Below are 25902 nucleotides of genomic sequence, written 5' to 3' on the forward strand. Positions count from 1 at the left end.
GTGGTCGCATCCGTGTTTGGCGACATCGCGGTGAACGCACATTGGAAGCGTGTATTCGTCATCGCCATACTGGCGTATCACCCGGCGTGATGGTATGGGGTGCCATTGGTTACACGTCTCGGTCACCTCTTGTTCGCATTGACGGCATTTTGAACAGTGGACGTTACATTTCAGATGTGTTACGAACCATGTCTCCACCCTTCGTTCGATCCCTGCGAAACCCTACATTTCAGCAGGATAATGCACGACCGCATGTTGCAGGTCCTCTACGGGCCTTTCTGGATACAGAAAATGTTCGACTGCTGCTCTGGCCAGCACATTCTCCAAATCTCTGACCAATTGAAAACGTGTGGTCAATGGTGGCTGAGCAACTGGCACGTCACAATACGCTAGTCACTACTCTTGATGAACTGTGGTATCGTGTTGAAGCTGCATGGGCTGCTGTACCTGTACACGCCATCCAAGCTTTGTTTGACTCAATGCCCAGGCGTATCAAGGCCGCTATTACGACCAGAGGTGGTTGTTCTGAGTACTGATTGATCTATGCACTCAAATTGCGTGAAAATGTAATCACATGTCAGTTCTAATATAATATATTTGCCCAATGAATACCCGTTTATCATCTACAGTTCTTCTTGGTGTAGCAATTTTAATGGCCAGTAATGTATGCACCGCGTCAGGAACGTAGGCCAGTGGTTGCAGTATTATTTGGTGGGGGACGTTAGCATGTTTCATTTTTCCAAAGATGTCATTTTCATAGGACTTCACGTACAGCCCGAGTTTTAGTGATGTAAAAGGTATGCAGGGTGATTCAGCTGTCCCTGTTGCTGATTTTCATATTCTCTCGCTCGTCACGTCGCACACAAATAAATGAACCAGACCTTCTTGCAGAAAATTGAATGTAGGTGTATTTTGTGCTGGGATACCTTTCCGCTGGAGGCCACAGTTTTCTGGCTATTCAATTTGAATTATTTGAAATTCGCTTTTGAACTTTTTTGTAATAAGTCGAAAACTACGGCCTCTAGCGAAAACGCATCCCAGTATGAAAGTTAACTACCTTAATATCCCTTTAAAAAGGCCCTGTTCATTTTTTCTGTACGACTGATAGTTTGCATATAGTGAGCGAGAGTATATGAAAATTTATGAAAATCTTGCAAGTGATGTCTGAAACTGTTGTAGATGCATAAAACCCAGCGGTAGGGGCAGCTGAACCACCTTGTATATGCCAGATTTCAAGAAGATTGAATAATATTTAGGGGTTGTGCGCATTGCTCACTTTTATCTCAAACTAATGAAATTTCTAACATTGCAGTGCTTTGCACTAATTGGATTCTCATGTATTTCTTTCATCTTTTGCAGGTAATTGAACTTTAAAATGGGAACCAAAAGAGGAATTTGGCTGCTAGAAAAGGTGCCTAGTGGTGAGTCTTTAGGAGCTCGGCTCCCTTCAAAGAAACAAATACTTTTAGTTTTTATTTACCGTCACAAGGAAATGAAAAAAACACTTTCGGATGCTGCTAAATCTGTCAGTACTAAACTACAGGAAGTGTGGAGGAAAGCAAATATCAGTGATGGTATACAGAATTTGTACAAGGAATAGACCTACCAAAATTTGGCTAAAGAGAAATCGAAAATATGAGTAAAGCAATATATTTCCCGGCAAAATGTGGTGGACGTGACTAGTATATCACGAAAAAGTAAAGAATTCCTTAGTTCACAGAGAGAAGATCTCGAAATTAAGAACTAAGTATACAGGAGATGAAAAAAAGATTCATAGAAGAATAAACAATACAAAGCAATCGCTGAAATCAGTAAGACAGTTAAACTGGAAGACATCCTTATCACCAGCAGCATCTAGTGAAAGAGACCGATTTTTCGCCTCCAGCAACGATGAAATTACGTTCAAGTCCTAGATTAAAACCTCTTGACTAGACGCTCATGTCTGCTTGGGGTCGAGAATAGCCCTCTATTCGACAAGCAACTACTTCATTTATAGCAAGTGCAAGGAAACTTGATCGCTGTGTTTCAAACATTTCCGAATCTCCAGCTACAATTCACCGAGTTCTGGAAACCAATAGAAGTAAAATAACAAAGAAAACGAAGGTAGTAAATTGTAACCCTCAGTTGCCAACGGGCGTGTCAAAACTTTGGAAGGTAGAGTTGCAGGTCTAGTGACTGGCAAAGATTTTGAGCATTTGCTTGATGTACCTGTTGCTCTGAAAGGCCCTGGTGAACAGTGGGCTACGTGACAATGTCACCGGTATATCTTCTGACGCTACAGCATATAATACAGGACTGATCCAAGGGCCATGTACGATAATTGAAGAGGAATTGTTGTAGTTGGCTTGCTGTTATCACGCCCGTGAACTAATACTGAAAGAAGTGTTTGAAGAGTGTTGTGGCATACTATCAGTGGTCTTGACATCCAGATTTTTCTGGACTTTCAAATTCTGTGGACCAGGGAGGCACCTCTAAAAACTTCACTTTCAGGATCTCATGGGCTCTGCATCGAGCAAAGTAGATGCCAAAGTCAATATATTCAGCTAAAGTTGTCCTGTTCACTAAACAACTGAACATTCCTCAACGAGAACTGACAGGAATGACAGGGTTACAGATTTTGTCAGCCTCGTATGTTCGCTTTTGGCACGAAGTGGTTGGCTGTAAGTCTGTGGCCTCAAAATAATGATTTGGATATGCTGCATCTTCCGAGCACATACTCAGAAGCAGACGTCACAAAAAATAGTTCTCACAGTCGCTAAGAAACACCTTTATCATCTGTCAGAAACAAAAATATGATTGGCTTCTTTGGAAGAACATATTACTCAGGCTGTCAAGGAAAATATGACTAAAAATTTAGAAACCAAACCTGCAAAGGAAAAGGAAATGAAGCGATTAGAAGATAAAAACCTAGTTTTTGAAGGAGAAGACCTGAGCCACCTCGTTACTAATAAAAAAGACGTTTTTTGAATTATTTGGGTTCCATGACATGACAGAATACTGCAGTGACTTACTAAGAAACCATGTGAACGCTCTTAAGGTGGTCAGTGGTACAGCAGAAAGAGGAATTGCTCTGATAAAAAGTTTTAACTAATCCGTTAAGAACCAGCAACAAAAAAACCATTCCTGTTAAGACAAGTCAAGCATGAGAGCCTTTTGCGCACCAGTGTGATTCCAACCCTTCAACAGTATGAATGGTGGTTAGGATCATTTTTATGCAAGATGGCGCTCCTCCGCACATTACACAGCTACTAAAGCGGCTGCTGCAGAGGCATTTCAGAAATGCTACAATTATCAGCCGAACAAAAAAGGGAATACATCGTTCAGAGTTGGTTAATGTATTAACATGTTTTGCCTATCGTAATTCCTATTAACTTTAGTGTCTAGTTTTAATATTATTTTAAGTTGTTCATTCTTCGTTTTCCTGATGAAACATGAAGTCTGAAAAATCGTAAATGTTTCCTACTTTTGCAAAACTGATCGACGTGTGCAACATCTAAGTATTATCCAAACTTCCTGAAATTTGGTGTATACAAGGTGTCCATAGTTACAAATGGTTCAATTTGTTAATAGTTCGCGGGGGGGAGGGGGGGGGGTTGAACATTGAAGGCGCTATCCCGTAATATATTACTCTGCTTGCATCCATCTGTATTATATAACGATAAAGCTTTGATCCAGTCTTAAAACTGAAGTAAGAATGTCTGAAGTACAAATTTCTTGCACTCTTTCAAAGTTAAAATCACAGTGAGTCTGCAATATGCCAAGACGGGAGTTTGTTCCAGGTCTGGTTCTTTATCGTGAGGTCTGATATATCCAGATCCACGCAAATCCATGAGACAGAGTTTAGCACAGACCGCAAAAGTGTGGTCGCAAGTGACCGCATAGGGACGCCACGTTCCTTGACTTCCGGAAGGAATTCTATACAGTTCTGCACTGTCGTTCAGTGAGCAAAATATGAGCTTATCAAGTATCGGACCAGATTTGTGATTAGACTTTCTTGCAGATATAACTCAAGATGTCGTTCTTGACGGAACAGAACTGATATGTGATTTTGGGCGTACCTCAAGGGAGTGTTACAGGGCCTTTACTAGAGCGAGATTTTCACTCTGCAGCGGAGTGTGCGCTGATATGAAACTTCCTGGCAGATTAAAATTGTGTGCCGGACCGAGACTCGAAGTCGGGACTTCTGCCTTTCACAGGCAAGTGCTCAACCGAACTGAGGTACCAATGCACGACTCACGACCCGTCCTCACAACCTCAGTTCTGCCAGTACCTCTTCTCCTACCTTCCAAACGTCACAGAAGTTGTTCGAACATTGCAGAACTGGCACTTCGGGAAGAAACATATTGCGGAGACATGGATTAGCCACAGCCTGGGTATGTTTCCAGAATGATATTTTCACCATGGCAGCGGAGTGTGCGCTGATATGAAACTTACTGGCAGATTAAAACTGTGTGCCGGACCGAGACTCGAAGTCGGGACTTCTGCCTTTCGCGGGCAAGTGCTCTACCGATTGATCTACCCAAGCACTTGCCCGCGTAAGGCAAAGATCCCGAGTTCGAGTCTCGGTCCGGCACACAGTTTTAATCAGCCAGGAAGTTTCAGGGCGTTACTGTTCACAGTTCATATTAATGACGTAGTGGTAAACTTTGCGTGCACCATCATGCTATTCGCGCGCGACGCCGCTGTATGTAGGGAGACTGCAACGCCAGAAACCTGTAGCGAAATGCAGTAAGGCCTCCAGAGAACCGACTATTGGTTCTTGGATTCGTAGTGGTTCGTGAACGTAAATAAGTGTAGCGTGTTGCACGTAAATAGGCTGATAGCTCCAGTACTGACCGATTAAACTAGCGGCGATTAATCACTGGAAAGAGTGATAAATGCAAACACGGAGAACCAACCATCGAGAGCGACTGTGAAGTGGAATGACCACGTAATACAAGTTGTAGGAATAGCAGATGCCGAGCAAAACTCAATAAAAGAATGCTACGGAAATGTAATTTATCCACGAAAGAAGTAGCATACAAAACATTCGTTACTGACTATTGTTGATCAGTCTGCGACGTTTAACAACTAGTACCAATCGAAGAGATAGAGAACATCCAAATAAGAGCGACGCGTTTCGTTGCGGGATCGTTTGCTAGAATCGAGAATGTTACACAGATGCTCATCAAATTCCAGTGGTAGACGCTAGAAGAGAGCCCTTGTGCGCCACGGAGATAATTAGCTAGTTTTATGTTCTGCGAGTCATTTTACATGAAAAATCGTAATGATGTAGAGCGAGTCGTTTTACATTCACATTGCAAATTAGTTTGTAAACGTGGCTACATGCGGAACATTTACGAGAATTCTTAGTTATTATTATTATTATTATTATTATTATTATTACGAAGTATACAGATGTGAATTAGTAATTCGTACCTATCACATTTTACACGTTACAATAGTAGAATAGTTCTCAGAGTGAAACTTCTTTAGTTTCTTTTCAAATTTTACTTTACTATCTGGCAGACATTTTATCTCTCTGGGTAAGTTATCAAAAATTTTAGTTGCAACACTGTACACCAATTTTTGTGCTAAAGACGACCGTAATGCAGAGTAATGAATATCACTCTTCCTTCTGGTGTTGTAATTATGTTGTTCCTTTTGAACTGCAGTGGATTATTTGCACTAAACTTAAATGTATAGTGAAGCAGTAGTTAGAATGCTCAACTCCTTGAACAGATGTCTACAAGATGATCGTCGGTGAGCAACACATATTATTCATACAGGAAGTTGTTGAGCAATGAAGACTTTCATTCTTAAGATGAGTGTAAGTAGGCTGTTTAGGCTTTCTTTATGTAAGTTTGCTGTTTATGTTTTTTATTGGCAACGTTACATAGCACTCTGTATGAAAATCACTGGCTGTGCTGTGTGCAGTATGTGGCTAGTTTGCATTGTTGTCTGCCATTATTGTCATGAACTGCTATAGCTGGATGCGAACAGCGCGTAGCGCTGGGCAGTTGGAGGTGAGCCGCCAGCAGTGGTGGACGCGGGGAGAGAGATGGCGGAGTTTTGATAATCTGTAAGACTGAATGTCAATTATGAATATTAAGGTAAATACATTGTTTGTTCTCTATTAATATCTTTCATTTGCTAACTATCCCTATCAGTAGTTAGTACCTTCAGTGGTTTGAATCTTTTATTTAGCTGGCAGTAGTGGCGCTCGCTGTTTTGCAGTAGCTTGAGTAGCGAAGATTTTTGTGAGGTAAGTGATTTGTAAAAGGTATAGGTTAAAGTTAGTCAGGGCCATTGTTTTGTAGGGGTTATTGAAAGTCAGATTGCGTTGCGCTAAATAATATTGTGTGTCAGGTTAAGCACAGGCTTGTATAATTGTTCTAAGTGGACGTTTCACATGTAAAATTGTTCAATGGGGACGTTTCATATGAGTTACCACAAAACACAATTCCATAACATTATTGAATGAAAATATGCAAAATATGTCAGCTTACTGATTTGTCTGTCCCCAAGATTTCCAGTGATTCTAGGTACAAATGTAGCTGAACTAAGTTGTTTTAGGAGTACCAAAATGTATCTTTCCCAGTTTAAATCCTCACCAGTATTGGCACCTAAGAATTTTGATGTTTCCACCATACTTATTATTTCATCACCTTGTGTAGTATCCCCAGCTTTGCAGAACTGAATGTGTTGCATTTCTTTTTAAAACTGAGGGCGACACCATTCGCACAAAACTAATGAATGGTTTTTTAAGGACATTGTTTATCATATCTTCTGTTTCTGTATACATGCTTGGATTGATTACAATACTAATGTCATCTACAAAAAGAACTAATTCCCTTGTTGTAGTATTTTAGGCGGAAGATAGTTTACTTGTATGAGGAACAATAGTGGACCTAAGATTGAACCATGGGGAAGTCCATACATGATTTCTTGCAAATCAGAATGATGTCCACGGACTACATTGGTTCAGTTATTAAGTACAGATTTCTGAATTCTTTTGGTTAGATGTTTACTGTTGAAATTCCTCCCATATACATCTCGTGAGATGTTTACGACGAGAAAATTAAGGAAATTAGAGCTCATACGGAGCCCTATCAATAGTCATTCTTCACACGCGCAGTTTGTGATTGGAACAGGAGAAGGAGGAAAAACATGATAGTACCGGATGTTCTCTGCACCACACACTGTGAGGTAGTTTGCTAAGTTTCAAGGTGGATTAGATGGAAAAGACTTGATGAAGTATCATCGAACAATGGATGTCAGATAGGTGATGCTGGTGACACATAAACTGATGATCCAAAACATTATGATCACCTCTACCACGGGATTAAATGCCACCTGGCACAGATTTTAGGAAGATGGGGCTCCACAGTAGCCGACCACCATGTACAGGGGTTGGATAATAAAACTGGTAATACAAAAACATAATACATTAGCATACCTAATATGGTATTCCAAACAGTTTCCAGTCACCTCGGAGTGCGTAAATACAGGTCCGGTATGGTTTTCAAGGGAATCTTATACCATTCTTCCTGCAAAATAGAGGCAAGTTCGGGTACCGACGATGGAGGTGGATAGCGATTACGCACTCTTCTCTCCAAAGTAAATCACAAAGGATCAATAACCGTGAGATCTGGTAAGTGTGGTGCTAAGGAAAACTGGAACACTTCATCCTCGCGCTCCCAAAACTAACACTAGACAATGCGAAGTGTGTGAACAGGGTCCCTATCGTCTTGGATCACATAATCACCATTGGGGAACAAACACTGTACCACAGGATATACGCGATCAGCCAAAATAGCAAGAGTCATCCGACCAAATGGCTTTCTTCCGCGGCTCCACAGTCCAGGTTTTACATCTTCGGCACCACGTTTTCCCATTATGCACATCTGTATCACTGTTGAGTGGTTTTGGAATTCCAGCTCGCCCTACAGTTTTCTGCTTATGAAGCTCCCTTCGTGTTGGTTTGGTGCTGCAAGGGTTCGCAAGTGCGACATTCAGTTTTGCAGTGACTTTTGGAGCTGTCGTCTTCTTATTTTTCATCGTAATCTTCATACACTTTCTTCCGCGTCGTGACTTAGCGGATGACGTTTTCTGCTTTGCATGTGTACGGTATAAATCTTCGATAAGGTGCCTCTTGAAAGACCAAACTCTTCGGCTTCCTTGGTTACGAAAGCAGCCACCATACGAGCACCAACAGTTTGTCCACGACCGAATTCGCTTAACTCTGACATAATGCGCTCAGATCTACCCAGAGCACCGTTCTGACCACGGCTGACACTTGCAACGTATTGTGGACACTGGACAGGTTCCGTTCGCGGTTAAATACAACCGCGTAACCTGAAAGCTTGGCTAGGTTCTGCGTTTATGTTTAAATCATGCATTTCTATCGGCGTTTCTCTATTTTTGTCCAACCCCTGTATTCCCATGTTGACCTAAAGACATCGTCAATTATGTTGGCAGTGGGCTCGGAACCATCGAAATTGAAGAGTATGTTCAAATGTGTGTGAAATCTTATGGGACTTAACTGCTAAGGTCATCAGTCCCTAAGCTTACACACTACTTAACCTAAATTTACCTGAGGACAAACACACACACCCATGACCGAGGGAGGACTCGAATCTCCGCCGATACCAGCCGCACAGTCCATGACTGCAGCGCCTTAGATCGCTCGGCTAATCCCGCGCGGCATTGAAGAGTAGATCAATGGAAACATGTCGGCTGAACGGAAGAGTCACGTTTGCCGATGGTCGTGTCCGCATACGCAACCATCAGGTCGAATTGGCTGCTCGAAACATGGACTACGCCACAGACGCAAGACATTGACGACACTATTATTCTGTAAGAGAAATTCGCCTGGGTTTCCATGGGACGTGATAGTAATCGAGGGCACCGTGGCAGTTGTGGACGGCGTGAACGTTATTGCATATCATCTGTCTTCATCCTTGATTTCTTCAAAATGGTTCAAATGTCTCTAAGCACTATGGAACTTAACATCTGAGGTCATCAGTCCCCTAGACTTAGAACTACTTAAACCTAACTAACCTAAGGACATCACACACGTCCATGCCCGAGGCAGGATTCGAACCTGCGACCGTAGCAGCCGCTTGGTTCCGGACTGAAGCGCCTAGAACTGCTCGGTCACAGCCGCCGGCTCTTGATTTCTTCACCGACGGCGATGGCATCTGGAAACTGCCCTGACACAAGGCCAGAATAGTACAACAGTGGTTTGGGGAGCATGATAGCGATCTCACGTCGATGTCTTGGCCACCAACTTCGCTTGATCTGAAAGCGACGGAACACATCTGTACCTACGCTTCACAGGTCTGTAATTTACGCGAGTTATGTAACGTCTGCGTAGAGATCTGGTGCCATATACACGACCTGATCCAAAGTACCGGGCACCTCATACGTGTTGACCACTAGACGTCACGAGAAGCGGATCCGCCTGTATGTAAGGAGGCGGCAAGTGTTGTGTAGTCGGTGGGAAAGTAGTAACGGCAGACTGGGTTAGTCAGGAGAGCAAGTGACTTCAGATGTGGACTAGTCGTCGGATGTCATCTACCTGTACGTGATTACTCTGCAGTGTCACAATTGAGTGCCTGGCAGAGGGTTCATAGAACCACTTTTAAGCTATTTCGCTACCGTTCCACTCTCGAACAGCGCACGAGAAAAACGAACACTTAATTGTTTCCACAGGAGATCTTATTTCTCTTATTTTGTTGTAATGATCATTTTTCCCAATGTAGATGGGGATATAAGTAACAAATCCACCAAGGACAATGCAACTCTTCTAAAGCAGCCCAGGTCGACTGATGTGACAGTGAAAGAACGACCACAGCCAAATGAAGGCCTCACGTACTGATGGTCAAGGACCGTCGACCATTGCGAAGCGTATGTATAAAAATCGCACGATATCACTAGAAGGAATCACTCGTGAGTCGTAAAGTTCTGCCAGCGATCCAGCTAGCACAATGATTGCGCGTAGGAAGATTAAAAGAATTGCGTGCAACGGTCGAGCAGCTCCCCATAGGCCACACATTCCTGCAGTCAGTGCTGAGCGACGCTCGAGGTGGTGCGAAGAGCGACGACATCGGACAGGAGGTGGTTGGAGTGATTTGGAATGATGAGTCACGCTGTACGCTGTGGTAATCCGATGGAATGGTTCTGGTTCGGCGAAAGCCCGGAAAACGCTACCTACCGCAATGTATAGTGCCAGGGGTAAAGAATGGAGCAGGTGATGTTAAAGTATGAAGGTGTTTTTCGCGGTAAGGGTGCTGTCGCTTTATTGCTCTTAAGAGAACATTAAACGCGGAAGGATTCTGTAGCATCGTGTACTGCGTACAGTAGAGGAACAGTTTGGAAGCGGTGGTTGTGCCAGCATGACAGTGCACTGTGTCATAAAGCAGCACTGTGTTGCTGTGCTTTGTGGACAATAACAATGCTAGTATTCCAGTGTAACATTAAGCGCTGGCACGTCGGCCTGGAACGTTACGCTGACTAGGACGACACCACGACAGGAGGGCCCCTATACGAAGAGAATATAAGCGCCGCTCCCCGAGCAGCGGCCAACTGCCATCCGCTGTCTCCTCCTACCGTCCCATCACCCTTAACTCGGTATTCAGCAAGGTCCTGGAATCCATCCTCACCCGACGCATCCACCAGCGCCTCCTTCCCTCTATCCAATGTGACTTTCCGCCGTCCTTCTCTACCGATGACCTTCTCCTTCATCTCACTCACCTCCTTTCCGAACAACTAAATTCCAGTCGCTCCGCCATCTTCCTCTCTCTCTCGACCTTGAGCGTGCCTACGACCGTGTATGGCATTCCGGTCTCCCCTTCAAGCTCCAAACCTTTGCCCTTCCTATTAACTACGTCCGTCTGATCGGCTCCTTTCTTTCCCACCGTCCTTCCTATGTCACCATCCATAACGCGGATGCCTACACCTTCCACCCCTCCACCAGTGTGCCCCAAGGTTTCGTCCTCTTCCCTCTTCTCTACCTTCTGTACACGGCGGACATGCCTCCGCCTTCACTCCCCTTACACCTTCTCCAATACGCCGATGACACCGCCTTCCTTAGCCTCGTCCCCACCCTGCAATGCTCCCAGAACCTTCTCCAATCCCATCTTGAGTGGTTCACCACTTGGTGTAACCAGTGGCTGTTCAAGGTCAATCCTTCCAAAAGCCAGGCGATCATTGTAGGCAAAACCACCCCTTCCTTCCATCTCCTAGATTTTTATCTCACTGTCTGCGGCCGTCCTATCAACCTCACCCCCACCCTCAAGTACCTTGGCGTTGCCCTTGACTGTCGCCTCTCTTGGATCCCCCATCTTTGGACCATCCAAGCCAAGGCATGCTCCTGATTCCGCCTCCTCAAGCTCCTTTCTGGCCGCACATGGAGTCTGGATCCCTCCACACCTATAAATCCCTCATCCTCCCCATCCTCTGGTATGCCCATCCCACCTGGATCTCCGCCCCTCCTACCTTCTACAAGTCCCTTCAAATCCTGGAACGCCATGCGCTCCACCTCGACTATCGCATTCGCCTATCCCTCATGCCGATCCCCTGCAACTTAATTTCTTTCTCACACCTCCTCCTCTTCCTTGAATGGATACAGATCCTTTACACCTCCCATAAACTTGATCCCCCTCACCCACTTGTCTCTGCCATCCTTTCCCACCCCCATCCGCTGCCACACCTGTAAACCTGCATTCCACCCATTCTCCATCTTACCACACTCCATACCCTTTGTCCAAGGTAGCTTCTGCCAACTTCCCCTCCTGGATGATTCCCTCATTCCCTCCATCTATCACTCCTACCAGATATAATCCTCCCCTTGCTCCTCCTGTGTTTTTCCTCCAGGGCACCCTCTTTCCCCTCTCTCCCTCCTCATTTCCTCCCTCCTCTCTCCCTCTCCCCCCATCCCTGGACTTCCACATCCCCTTCATACCCTCTCCTCTCTCCCTCCCATCTTCTCTCCACCTGGAATCCTCCCCCCCCCTCCCCCTTACCCTCCCATATTTCCCTGTGACAGCCCCCCCCCTTTTTTTCGTACAACAGTGTGTTTATAGTGCGCCGAAGATCGCCATCATTGTGTTAGTATTTCTCTTCGTCTTAGTGCAATAGTGCAATGGTGTTTCTTCGTCAGTGCTCCTATGTTCACGTGTTCAACCGTCTGTCAACGTTTGTGCACTGAGCTGATATTCCCTGTGCGACCAGTGCCTTCCGTGAACGACTTCCTTTCTTTTTCATTGTATGTCTTCCGTTTTTATCCTACTTGTACATCTGTTTTTATGTCTTCATGTGTCTTTTATGTTTCTTTCTGTGGCTGAAGAGCGGCGTAGATAGGCCGCTGCCGGCCTACCTTTTGTAAAGGTATAAAATAACAAGAAAGAAAAAAAATAGCAGGGGCCACACTAAACGACGATCAGTCATACAAAAGCTGTAGCCGTGACTTATGAACTGTTGTGTTTTGCTTGCATTGAAATTGTATGTACCAAAGGACACTGATTATTTGTATGTCACCTTCTTGTGTGCCAAGTTCAGTATTGTCAATTTAACTTACAATAATAAACTCCATTAATAAGATTTACTTGAATTGTAAATCCGAGAAAACAGCTTCCTAGGCACCCTATATTAGACGAGTGGGCAGGATACCACAACTGGAGTAGACTGGTCTTCCCAGAGTGTTGGCTTGGCCGCAGTCGAACACTTTCGGGTTTTATACGATACTGTAGCGCCTGTGTTGTTTAGAAGTGCAATGCAATGTTCCTTCGGACATGCATGCGGTGACTACAGCTGTTATGAAATGTATTCACAGTTGTGAATATGAGCAACGATCAACTGTGTAATGGAATGACGATAGCAAAAATTTGTGCCAGACCACGATTCGAACCTGGATTTCCCGCTTATCGCGAGCAGTCACCTTATCGTTAGGCTATCCGAGCATGCTTCACAGCCAACAGTATTGTATTTATCTGCCGACACCGGGAAAGTGACCTGCAATTAAAATATCCCCCTGTATGGGAATATACATAATGGATTTATGAACGCAGTTTGTAGGTAATTGACAACATAGGAAGTTTGGGTCTGTTGTGAAGCCTGCTCGAATTGCCTGGTGGTAAGGCCATCGCTGGCGATAAGCGGCAAATCCCGGTTCGAATCCCAGTCCGGCGCAGATTTGCACTGTCGTTGTTCCGCTATACAACCGATGATTGTCCATGTTCGCAACTGAGAATACATTCCGTGTATATTTGGAATGAGTTCGAACGTCGATTTCGCTCGTTACCGTAGCGTCCAGCACACTACCTTCTCTGGTAGGAAGTATGGGCTGTCATTCGTCCACAGACATCCAGAGATCTCACTGAAAGCGTCTCCAGCAGATTTCGACGCGTGATAAAGGTGATGGGTGGACGCACCCCATGTAATTGTCTACCACTAGGCTATCCGAGCAGGCTTCACAACAGACCCAAAGTTCCGCATGTAGTCAACTACCTACAAACTGCTTTCATACACCTGTTATGTATATAGTGCCAAATTTAAACAGACGCAAAATCTCCAAGATCGGCGATCTTTTACAGAAGCTCGAAATTTAGCGCTGACTTCAATACGAGATGCTTATAACAGTTTCCGCAACGAAACTTTGTCTCGAAACCTGGCAGAAAATCCAAAGAGATTCTGGTCGTATGTCAAGTCTGTTAGCGGCATGAAACACTCAATGCCTTCTCTGCGCGATAGCAATGGAGATTCTATCGAAGACGGTGCTGCCAAAGCAGAGTTACTAAACAAAGCCTTCCGAAATGCCTTCACAAAAGAAGGCGAAGTAAATATTCCAGAATTCGAATCAAGAATAGCTTCCAACATGAATAACGTATAAGTAAATATCCTCTGAGTAGTGAAGCAACTTAAACCACTTAATAAAAGCAAGTCTTCTGGTCCACACTGTATACCAATTAGGTTCCTTTCAGAGTATGCTGGTGCATTAGATCCATACTTAATAATCATATAGAACCGTTCGTTCGACCAAAGATTCGTACCCAAAGACTGGAGAGTTGCACAGGTCACCCCAATATTCAAGAAAGGTAGTAGGAGTAATCCACTTAATTACAGGCCCAAATCATTAACGTCGATATGCAGCAGGATTTTGGAACATGTATTGTTTTCGAACATTATGAATTACCTCGAAGAAAACGGTCTATTGACACACTCAACATGGGTTTACAAAATATCGTTCTTGTGAAACACAACTAGTTCTTCAAAAAAATGGCTCTCAGCACTATGGGACTTAACATCTGTGGTCATCAGTTCCCTAGAACTTAGAACTACTTAAACCTAAATAACCTAAGGACATCACACACATCCATACCCGAGGCAGGATTCGAACCTGCGACCGTAGCAATCTCACGGTTCCGGACCGAGCGCCTAGAACCGCTAGACCACAACAACTAGTTCTTCATTCGTACGAGTGCTATTGACAAGGGATTTCAGATCGATTACGTATTTCTGGATTTCCGGAGGTCTTATGACACTGTACCAGACAAGCAGCTTGTAGTGAAATTGCGTGCTTATGGAATATCGTCTCAGTTATGTGACCGGATTTGTGATTTCCTGTCAGAGAGGTCACAGTTCGTAGTAATAGACGGAAAGTCATCGAGTAAAACAGAAGCGATTTCTGCCTTTCCCGAAGGTAGTGTTATAGGCCCTTTGCTGTTCCTTATCTATATAAACGATTTGGAAGACAATCTGAGTTGCCGTCTTAGGTTGTCTGCAGATGACGCTGTCGTTTATCGCCTAATAAAGTCATCAGAAGATGAAAACAAATTGCAAAACGATTTAGAAAAGATATCTGAATGGTGCGAAAATTGGCAGTTGACCCTAAATAACGAAAAGTGTGAGGTCATCCACATGAGTGCTAAAAAGAATTCATTACACTTCGGTTACAAGATAAATCAGTCAAATCTAAATGCCGTAAATTCAACTAAATATGTAGGAATTAACTACGAACAACTTAAATTGGAAGAAAAAATGGTTGAAATGGCTCTGAGGACTATGGGACTTAACTTCTGAGGTCATCATCCCCCAGAACTTAGAACTACTTAAATCCAACTAACCTAAGAACATCACACACATCCATGGCCGAGGCAGGATTTGAACCTGCGACCGTAGCGGTCGCGCGGTTTCAGACTGTAGCGCCTAGAACCGCTCGGCCACCCTGGACGGCTAAATTGGAAGAAACAGATATAAAATGTCGTGGGGAAGGCTAACCAAAGACTGCGTTTTATTGGCAGGACACGTAAAAAATATAACAGATCTACTAAGGAGACTGCCTACACTAGGCTTGGCCGTCCTCTTCTAGAATACTGCTGCGCGGTGTGGGATCTTTACCAGATAGGACTGACAGAGTACATCGAAAAAGTTCAAAGAAAGGCAGCACGTTTTGTATTATCGCGATACATGGGAGAGAGTGTCACAGAAATGATACATGATTTGGGTTGGACATCATTAAAAGAAAGGCGTTTTTCGTTGCTACGGAATCTTCTCACGAAATTCCAATCACGAACTTTGTCCTCCGAATGCGAAAATATTTTGTTGACACCGACCTACGTATGGAGAAACGATCACCACGATAAAATAAGGGAAATCAGAGCTCATACGGAAAGATATAGGTATTCGATCCTTCCGTGCGCTGTACGAGATTGGAATAATAGAGAATTGTGAAGGTGGTTGGATGAACCCTCTGCCAGGCACTTAAATGTGATTTGCAGATTATCCATGTAGATGTAGATGTAGATGTACTAATTGGTGTCTGGAATCCGTTCCACAGGAGACTTAAACGCTATTTAGCAGGTGGCCATAAAGTTTTTGGTCATCGGCGTAAAATGTGCGGCCAACAAAGTAGCGTGTGGTGTGACATTTGAGGAGTGCGCGCCCGAGGCCTGAGGGCTGGGGCCCGGACAGAGCGCGCCGTGACCTCGGCGCGGGCTGCGCCGGGGTGAGTGACCGCCCGCCAGCCAGCCAGCGGCCGGCGGCTGCTGGGGCTGAGCCGGCCGCTGCACGGCCGGGATGCACATGCAGCGGGCCGGTCCTGCAGGGCAGGCCGGCGGCTGGAGGCGCCTCCGCCGCACAGCAACGCCGCGCTGATCCCCGTCCTCGCGGCGCGCTGCCACGCTCGTTTCGACGAAATGTTGCCAGTTTGCAATACGAATCTACGGTAAACAGCACGGCATAGAAACGCATTAGCACGTTACATTGGCTTACCGTTAGAATTGCGCTCTACGAAAACTACGGTTCACTGGTTTTGGTACAGTACATAAATGGCATACACGGAAGCCCCAAAGAAACTGGTATAAAGGCTTGAGCACTATGGGACTTAACATCTGAGGTCATCAGTCCCCTAGAACTTAGAACTACTTAAACCTAACTAACCTAAGGACATCACACACATCCATGCCCGAGGCAGGATTTCGACCTGCGACCGTAGCGGCCGCGCGGTTCCATATTCAAGCGCCTAGAACCGCTCGGTCACCCCGGCGAAACTGGTATAGGCATGCGTATTCAAATATATAGATATGTAAACAGGCAGAATATGGTGCGGCGGTTGGCAACTCCTGTATAAGACGACAAGTGTCTGGCGCAGTTGTTATATCGGTTACTGCTGCTACAATCGCAGGTTATCGAAATACAAGTGAGGTTGAACGTGGGTTACAGTCGGCGCACAAGCGATGGAACGCAGCATCTCCGAGTTAGCGATGAAGTTGGGATTTCCCCGTGCGACCATTTCACGAGAGTACCATGAATATCAGGAATCCGATAAAACATCGTATCTCCGACATCACTGCAGCCGGAAAAAGATGTTGCAAGAACGGGACCAACGGCGACTGATGAGAGTCTTTCAACGTGACAGAAGTGCAGCTCTTCCGCTGCTGCAGATTTCAGTGCGGCACCATCAACAAGTGTCGGCGTGCGAACCATTCAACGACACACCATTGATATGGGCTTCGGAGCTGAAGGGCCACTCGTCTACCTTTGATGACTGCATGACACAAAGCTTTACGCCTCGCGTGGACCCATCAACACCGACATTGGACTGTTGATGACTGGAAACAGGTTGCCTGGTCGGATGAGTCTCGTTTCAAATTATATCGAGCGGATGGACATGAACGGGAATGGAGACAACCTCATGAATACATGGATCCTGCATGTCGGCAGGGGCTTTTCAAACTAGTTGGCCGGCTGCTGAGGCCGAGCGGTTCTAAGCGCTTCAGTCTGGAACCGCGCGACCGCTACTGTCGCAGTTTCGAACCCTACCTCGGGCATGGATGTGTGTCATGTCGTTAGGTTAATTAGGTTTAAGTAGTTCTAAGTTCAAGGGGACTGATGACCTCAGATGTTAAGTCCCATAGTGCTCAGAGCCATTTGAACCAAGCTGGTGGAGGCTGTAGTGTTGCGGGGCGTGTGCAAAAAATGGTTCAAATGGCTCTGAGCACTATGGGACTTAACTTCTGAGCTCATCAGTCCCCTAGAACTTAGAACTACTTAAACCTAACTAAGGACTTCACACACATCCATGCCTGAGGCAGGATTCGAACGTGCGACCGTAGCGGTCACGCGGTTCCAGACTGTAGCGTCTAGAACCGCTCGGCCACACCGGCCGGCGGGCGTGTGCAGTTGGAACGATATGGCGCCCCTGATACGTTCAGATACGACTCTGACAGGTGACACGTACGTAAGCATCCTGTCTGATCACCTGCATCCATTCGTGTCTATTGTGCATTCCGACGGACTTGGGCAATTGCAGCAGGACAATGCGACACCCCACATGTCCAGAATTGCTAGAGACTGGCTCCAGGAACACTCTTCTGAGTTTAAACACTTCCTCTGACCACCAAACTTCCCAGGCATGAACATTATTGAGCATATCTGAGATGGCTTGCAAGGTGCGATTCAGAAGAGATCTCCGCCCCCCTCGTACTCTAATGGATTTATGGACAGCCCTGCACGATTCATGGTGTCAGTTCCCTCCGGCACTACTTCAGACATTAGTCGATTCCACACCACGTCGTGTTGCAGCGCTTCCGCGTGCTCGCGGGAGCCCTACACGATATTAGGTACTTGGACCAGTTTCTTTGGCTCTTCAGTGTAGTAAACAGTAGGGTTACAGGTAGCATTGGTGGGGAAACAAACATAAATGAATGTGTGCGAGGGACATTTTATAAATAATCCACACTAACTTTTTTTTGCTTCCACATTTATTTTTTTGTTTTTACTCATCTACTTTTTTCAATATCTTTACAGGTGTTCAATATACTCGCCCTGCTTCTCTATGACTCAGCCCAACGTTTCCGAAGCTCTGCTATTCCTTCCGGGATACCACTTCTGTTCATCTGTCGAATGGCTCGGGTAACGGTGGTTTAAAGCTGTTCCAGAGAAAGATAACGACGTCCACATATAGGTTTCTTCAACCGGAACCAGCCGAAGTCTGCTAGGCTCATAACCGGGCTGTAGGCAGGATGCGGCAACACTTTCCATGCGGCAACACTTCCCATCCGTATTCGGGCAGTTTTTGGGCTACAGTATATCCGATATCCGGGCGAGAATTGTCGGGGAGAATGAGTAGTCCAGCCTCGATCAACTGAGGTCGGGTATTGTGCATCTTTCTATGCAAGTTGTTCATGAAGTTAACGATAATACGCAGCTGTGACACTTGTTCCACGTGGGACTTTATCTGTCATGATGATTCCTTGGTGATAATAAGCCAAACTTATCGTTTGCTTGAGCTGTGATTGAGCACGTCAAAATGTTTTTGGACTTGGGGAATTTGAAGCTCTCCACTCGTAGGATTGTGATTTCAATTCCGGTTCAAAGTCTCTAATCCACGTTTCATCAATAGCGACAATGCGATACAAGAATCCTTGACATTCACAGTCGAAATGTTGTTTCAGCAAGGTTGCAATGTCCAAGCGTTTGTGCTTGCCATCAGCAGTCATCCATGTGAGAGCCATCTCGCACAGAAATTTTTCGTTTCTTCAAATCATTTGACAGAATTCAGAATACTGGTGCTGGGGAATTCTGTGGCTTCAGAGGGTTCCTCACAACTCGCACTGTGGTCTTCTTCAAGAAAAAAATGGTTCAAATGGCTCTGAGCACTATGGGACTTAACATCTGAGGTCATCAGTCCCCTAGAACTTAGAACTACTTAAACCTAATTAACCTAAGGACATCACACTCATCCATTCCCGAGGCAGAATTCTAACCTGCGACCGTAGCAATCGCGCGGTTCCGGACTGAAGCGCCTAGAACCGCTCGGCCACCACGGCCGGCTCTTCTTCAAGACTATCACCCACAAGCTTCACACTTCGTTAATCTCTTGACGGTATTGGCCTTCTGGATCCTGGATTATTGTGTATGCTCATACGACCACCACGAAAACGATTAACCTAATGTGAATCTGTACTACGGTCCACTGTAAATCGCCACAATCTTCACTCAACACACAGTGTATTTCTGTCGGTTTTCTCCGCGTAAAGTTTCGATGTTGATGGACGACCACTGGTCTCAACAGTCTTAGTACCCGAGACCCCTGCAGGACCTGTTTCTACGTCTCGCCAATTTTATGTTACAGTACACAGAGAAAAAAAAAATACGTGCGTCTTCCTTAAACTCCCAACTACATCTGATATAATTTTCATTGTTGTTGCCTCAAAAAATCCACAGTAATACAAGTCTGAGCGTTATTTGTGAAATTTCCCTCGGAAAAGAGAATCTGTGACCTAGCGACTTTGCCGGCCGCGGTGGCCGAGCAGTTCTAGGCGCTTCAGTCCGAAACAGTGCTGCTGCTACGGTCGCAGGTTCGAATCCTGTCTCGGACATGGATATATCTGATGTCCTTAGGATAGTTAGGTTTAAGTAGTTCTAAGTCTAGGGTACTGATGACATCAGATGTTAAGTCCCATAGTGCTTAGAGCCATTTGGACCTAGCGACTTCTCTTTGTTTTTTATTTCTTTGAACATTTGTTTTGCACATAATTAGAACCGCACATCATTCGGTGGTAATCCTTTGTCTGTTTCATATTATTACAGAATATAAATACAATTTTTTTAGTATTGGGTTCGTGCGTAAGTTCGAGCGTAAGTTCAATAAACACAACAAATGCACACAACAGAGACATTAGTCATCAATAATCTATCCTTCACTAGTTGCAATAGTCTGCCGACGCTGGGGTAACTTTTCGATGCGCATCTGTAGAAATCACGTGGTTTTGAGGCGAAGAACTTGTCGAGCCATGTTCGGAGTGTATATTCATCCGAAAGGGAAGTTCCTGGAAGGTTGCTGGATAGAGAGCAAAAAAGGTGAAAATCTCAGGGCGCAAGGACAGGCGAATAATGTGCGTGCGGAATGACTTCTCAACACAAGTCGTGTATAGTGTTTTTTTGTCAGCGTAGCAGAACGCGTATTGGCGTCACCGTGGAGTAGCATCATTTCACGCAGTTCCCCTGGCCGTTGTTCTTGGACTGCGTCTGCAACACGTCTCAGTTGTTGTCAATAAATGTCAGCGGTGGTGGTTACAACTCCGAGAAGCAATTCGTAGTACAACGCACCGTCGCTGCTCCACCAGATGCATAACATTGTTGTTTGTGGTTGCGTGCAGGTTTTGTGCGGAAAGTTGCTGCTTTGTCTGGGCTCAACCATTCCCTTCTTTTCCTTATGATAGCGTAAAGACATCATTTCACGTCACCTACGGGATAGGAATGGTCGGTGTTGTTCACGAGCCAATTGACTGTGAGCAAGCCGAGATACACATATGGCCAACCGCTGATGTCTGTGATTTTAAACCTTCCACATTGCATGCAAATGTCGCACGATGATGAAATGATCACATTTCATTACATTTGCCTGGTCTAGAATACACTGACGTGGATCATTGTGGATTAATGCATTTAAACGATCTTCATTAAACTCGAAAGCCTTCATGAAAGTGGAAAGTCACGAATGACAAAACGATCCTCCTTAAAACGTGAAAAAACCATTTTCTTGCCGTTTTCTGTCCAATGCCATTATTCACATACACTCTGCAAATGTTTCTGGCTGCCTCTGCTTCTGCCACCGCTCTGTTGAGGTCAAACACAAGAATATGTTGGAAATGTTCCGATTTCTCTACAGCTAGCGTCCACAACTCCACTCCCTACCTCCAAATGACAAAACGACAATATAGAAACTCAAATAGCAACAGTGAAACACAAATAAAACACGACAACCGATAAATAAAAAAAATTAGGTCAGTAGATAACTTCCGCTCTTGTATGCAACCAAAGCAATAACCTTCGATGCAAGAACAGTTTACATGCCCAAATGTTAAATAATCTATATAGGTATTGAAACTTCCGGGTAGATTAAAACTGTGTGCCGGCCCGAGACTCTAACGCGGACCTTTACCTTTCGCGGGCAGGTGCTACATAGCTATTGTTGTTATTTTGTACTCAATACTGCGTACTTCGTCATGATCAAAGGCAATAGTTTCCTGTTATTATTGATAAATGCTAAAGTTGTTATGAATAAGAAAAACATGTTACGAAGTATTGATGCGACGTTTGATACATATTTGTTTTTTTTTTATTCTACTTTTTTTGGAACGTGGGAGGAAACTGCGTTTTCTATCATTATGTGATAAATCTTTTTTTTTTTTTAGTACAACATCTGCATTCTCATAGATACTCCGCAACCGTACGGTGCGTGGCGGAGGGTACCTTGGTCCACTACTTGTCATTTCCCCTTCTGTTCCACTCGCAAGTAGGGTGAGGGCAAAACGACTGTCTACACGCTTCCGTATGAGCCCTAATTTCTCGTACCTTGTCTTCGTACTCCTTACTCGCGATGTATGTTGGCCGCAGTAGAATCGTTCGGCAACATCCCTCTGTTTCATGTCATATATTAATAATTTTCGAATGAAACCTGAATCAAACATTGACAGTTTCAGTTTTGGTATGAATAATGTCCACCTTTAAGCAACAGAAAGGAGGGCAACTATGTAGAAGAAAAATGTTACGTAGGTTACCCAACTCTTTACATATAATCGCTTAGTTTCTAGATGGTTCACCGCTTCCAATTTCTAGGTAAATCTAGTAAGACAATGATCGCATACATAAACAAAACGATGGATATGAGGTAACTCACGATAGATGTGTAGCAAATCTATTGTACAGGTAATGTGGGCACGATCTTAACTGGCCAAGACTATTAAGAAAACTGATGTAGTCTACGCTTACTTGTGTTAGTCTAGGGTAGCCTACGGTGGTTTTAAGAATTCTGCCTACCACACGTCCGGGGGTTAGCCGTCACACTTCTGATTTTTTTAGCGCTGTCCGAGGTTGCAAAAATGTCCGGGGTGGAGAATTTTATGACTGCCGAGGATTTTTTCAAATTTTAGACCTATATGTCATACATCGTGTTTTTAAACATTCTCTTACAGCACTGCCTTTCTCACCCGACCTTGGAGACGGCGCTGACTTCGCTGGAGAAGCGTGGTTAATCCGCCACAACTCTTCACTCACTGTTAGTAATTTCTCAACACAACAGGGACAATGCGTTTGTGTTGTTTTCGTGTGTGAGGAAACTCGTCTACACGTTTTTGGTTATTTTATCTCTTTTCGTTTATTGTTTTATACGAGGGTTATTTGGAAAGTAAGTTTCAATCGTCGCGAAATGAAAACCACACTGAAAGTCAAATGTTTTGTTTGCAACAGTTAGCAATACCTTCCAGCTATTTCTCTACACTGTCGCCACTCTGACGTGGACATCTGTCGTAGCGTTGTAGCAACTTTCCAATAAACTCTTCATAGAAGGCAGCCGCCTGTGCTTTCTGTCAATTCTCTACGCTAGTCTGCAGATTGTTGTCTGTACTAAAATGTTGTCTTCATAGCCAGCGGTTCATCTGAATAGAAATTAAAATCAGAGGGAGCTACGTCTGGGTGTTCAGTGTGTATGATACCAGATCTCTTGAAGTATGTGTCGTAAAATGATAAAATTTTGCGGGTGCATTCAGTGGCATGTGTGGACACCATCTGGAAAATGGCCACCCCTCGTCATATTATGGTGCTATACGCACGCAGGAACGTTGTCGAACGTGGTTGTTTTGGTGCTCCTGGTATTATGGTGTCGGGAGGCATAATGTTGCACTGGCGTACTGAGCGCCAAATCTTTGAACAAAGCACACTCACTGGTCAACTTTATTGTGATATCTACTCCTTCCCCATGTTCTCTTTCTCTGGGATGCATTCGGCCCTGACTTCATTTTTATGGATGACAGTGTCAGACCGCATCGAACAGCGCAAGTGGAAGAGCTCTGGGAACGAAAGGATATTCGGCGAATGGACTGGCCTGCCCGTTGCCCCCGGCATAAATCCCACCGAGCACACGTGGGATGCATTGAAGAGGGCTACTGCAGCAAGTGCACATGCACCAACGACCATCAGCAGTTGTGAAGCGCGCTTCTGGAGGGGTGGAACGCCCTACCACAAGGACTCATTGCCAACCTTGTAGCCAGTACGGAGCACGTTGCAGAGCCTTCATTGCCATCTGCGGTGATCTCTCATTCTACTAAGAGCCTTGTTCCTCCTTTTTTAATATCCATGGGACCATCCTGAATGGCGTTGACTTCAGCATAAGTATTTTCTATGAGTAAGTGTCATTTCTGTTCAACTCATTGCATATTTCTATCAGTTTCCTTCCTGTTCTATGTGTAGCATTTCTTTCTATGTATGGTCCACGTTCCAGCGAGCTATGTTAATTAGCAGTAACACATCATCCAAAAGTTACTTCCGTCTGTAAGTTCTGCTCAACAGTGTAGATTAGGAATTGAAGCAGCTAACAGATCAATTGAAATAAGTCTGGCACATGTACGAGTAAATATAGTGGCTTGTTATGAATCTTCAAGTATTGACGGTGTATTTCTACACTACTGGCCACTAAAATTGCTACACCAAGAAGAAATGCAGATGATAAACGGGTATTCATTGGACAAATATATTATACTAGAACTGATATGTGATTACATTTTCATGCAATTTGGGTGCATAGATCCTGAGAAATCAATACCCAAAATGACCACCTCTGGCCGTAATAAGGCCTTGATACGCCTAGGCATTGAGTCAAACAGAGATTGGATGGCGTGTACAGGTACAGTTGCCCAACATCATACCACAGTTCATCAAGAGTAGTGACTGGTGTATTGTAACGAGCCAGTTGCTCGGCCACCATTGACCAGACGTTTTGGGTTGGTGAGAGATCTGGTTGAACGTGCTGGCCAGGGCAGCAGTCGAACATTTTCTGTATCCAGAAGGGCCCGTACAGGACCAGCAACATGCGGTCGTGCATTATCCTGCTGAAATGTAGGGTTTCGCAGGGATCGAATGAAGGGTAGAGCCACGGTTCGTAACACATCTGAAATGTAACGTTCACTGTTCAAAGTGCCGTCAATGCGAACAAGAGGTGACCGAGATGTGTAACCAATGGCACCCCATACCATCACGCCGGGTGATACGCCAGTATGGCGATGACGAATACACGCTTCCAATGTGCGTTTACCGCGATGACGCCAAACACGTATGCGACCATCATGATGCTGTAAACAGAACCTGGATTCATCCGAAAGAATGACGTTTTGCCATTCGTGCAACCAGGTTCGTCGTTGAGTACACCATCGCAGGCGCTTCTGTCTGTGATGCAGCGTCAAGGGTAACCGCAACCATGGTCTCCGAGCTGAGAGTCCCTGCTGCTGCAAACGTCGTCGAACTGTTCGTGCAGATAGTTGTTGTCTTGCAAACGTCCTCATCTGTTGACTCAGGGATCGAGACGTGGCTGCACGATCCTTTACAGCCATGCGGATAAGACGCCTGTCATCTCGACTACTAGTGATGCGAGACCGTTGGTATCCAGCACGGCGTTCCGTATTACCCTCCTGAACCCATCGATTCCATATTCTGCTAACAGTCATTGGATCTCGAGCAACGCGAGCAGCAATGTCGCGATACGATAAACCGCAATCGCGATAGGTTACCATCCGATCTTTATCAAAGTCGGAAACGTGATGATACGCATTTCTCCTCTTTACACGAGCCATCACAACAATGTTTCACCAGGCATCGCCGGTCAACTGCTGTTTGTGTATGAGAAATCGGTTGGAAACTTTCCTCAAGTCAGCACGTTGTAGGTGTCGCCACCGGCGCCAACCTTGTGTGAATGCTCTGAAAAGCTAATCATATGCATATCACAGCATCTTCTTCCTGTCGGTTAAATTTCGCGTCTGTAGCACGTCATCTTCGTGGTGTAGCAATTTTAATGGCCAGTAGTGTAGATGCACAAAATTGCAGGAATTTAGCCGTAATCAAACTTTATCTTTCGCTTAGGTTAGGTTAGTTTAGGTTAGGTTAACATTTCGGAGCCAGCCGTATGGACTGAACGTAATTGCTGTCCATCACAGGAGATACGAAAGGTTTTCCAGTTCAACCCGTTTGTGCATGTATCGCCTCCAGAACTGAAGAGGGAAGGTTCAAGTCCATGCCCTTCCTAACGCTCATAGCGAATCTGCAGTCTAAAGTACGTCGTATCCTCTCTAATTTCAAGTTTTTTTTTCAACCAGCACCAAAATAGCCACGGTCGCTGGTTCTGTGTAGGTCGACTTGTGCTATAGAAAGCGAAGGAGTATAAGATTCCATGTCAATGTGGATTATCACATATCGGACGTACTTTACGATCAGCTCGAGAAAGTTGCGTGGAACATCGACACTATCCCTCCAGCTACAGCCTGGAGTGGAGAAGCACTGTATTGAGGCAGGCCACGCTGCCAGCTACGTGAACGTCCATATTTTAATATCGGATTCGTCCGTCTGGAATTCAGTTTACAGGAAAGC

General features: G+C 44.9%; 1 protein-coding gene across 4 annotated transcripts in view; it reads left to right on the top strand.

The window, feature by feature from the left end:
* LOC126092261 (uncharacterized) overlaps positions 1 to 25902 on the top strand; it is a 918328-nt gene that overhangs the window by 821317 nt on the left and 71109 nt on the right. Inside the window, exon 1 of one of the 4 annotated variants that reach the window (XM_049907775.1) lies at positions 1351 to 1421. The exons of the other annotated variants lie outside the window; for them this stretch is intronic. Coding sequence (XP_049763732.1) covers positions 1376 to 1421 — 46 coding nt within the window. The 5' untranslated portion in view covers positions 1351 to 1375. Of the gene's footprint in view, positions 1 to 1350; positions 1422 to 25902 lie in introns of those variants that run through there. 4 annotated transcript variants of the gene reach the window in all.

Source organism: Schistocerca cancellata, chromosome 7 (assembly GCF_023864275.1).
Source record: "Schistocerca cancellata isolate TAMUIC-IGC-003103 chromosome 7, iqSchCanc2.1, whole genome shotgun sequence".
NCBI classification, from domain to species: domain Eukaryota; kingdom Metazoa; phylum Arthropoda; class Insecta; order Orthoptera; family Acrididae; genus Schistocerca; species Schistocerca cancellata.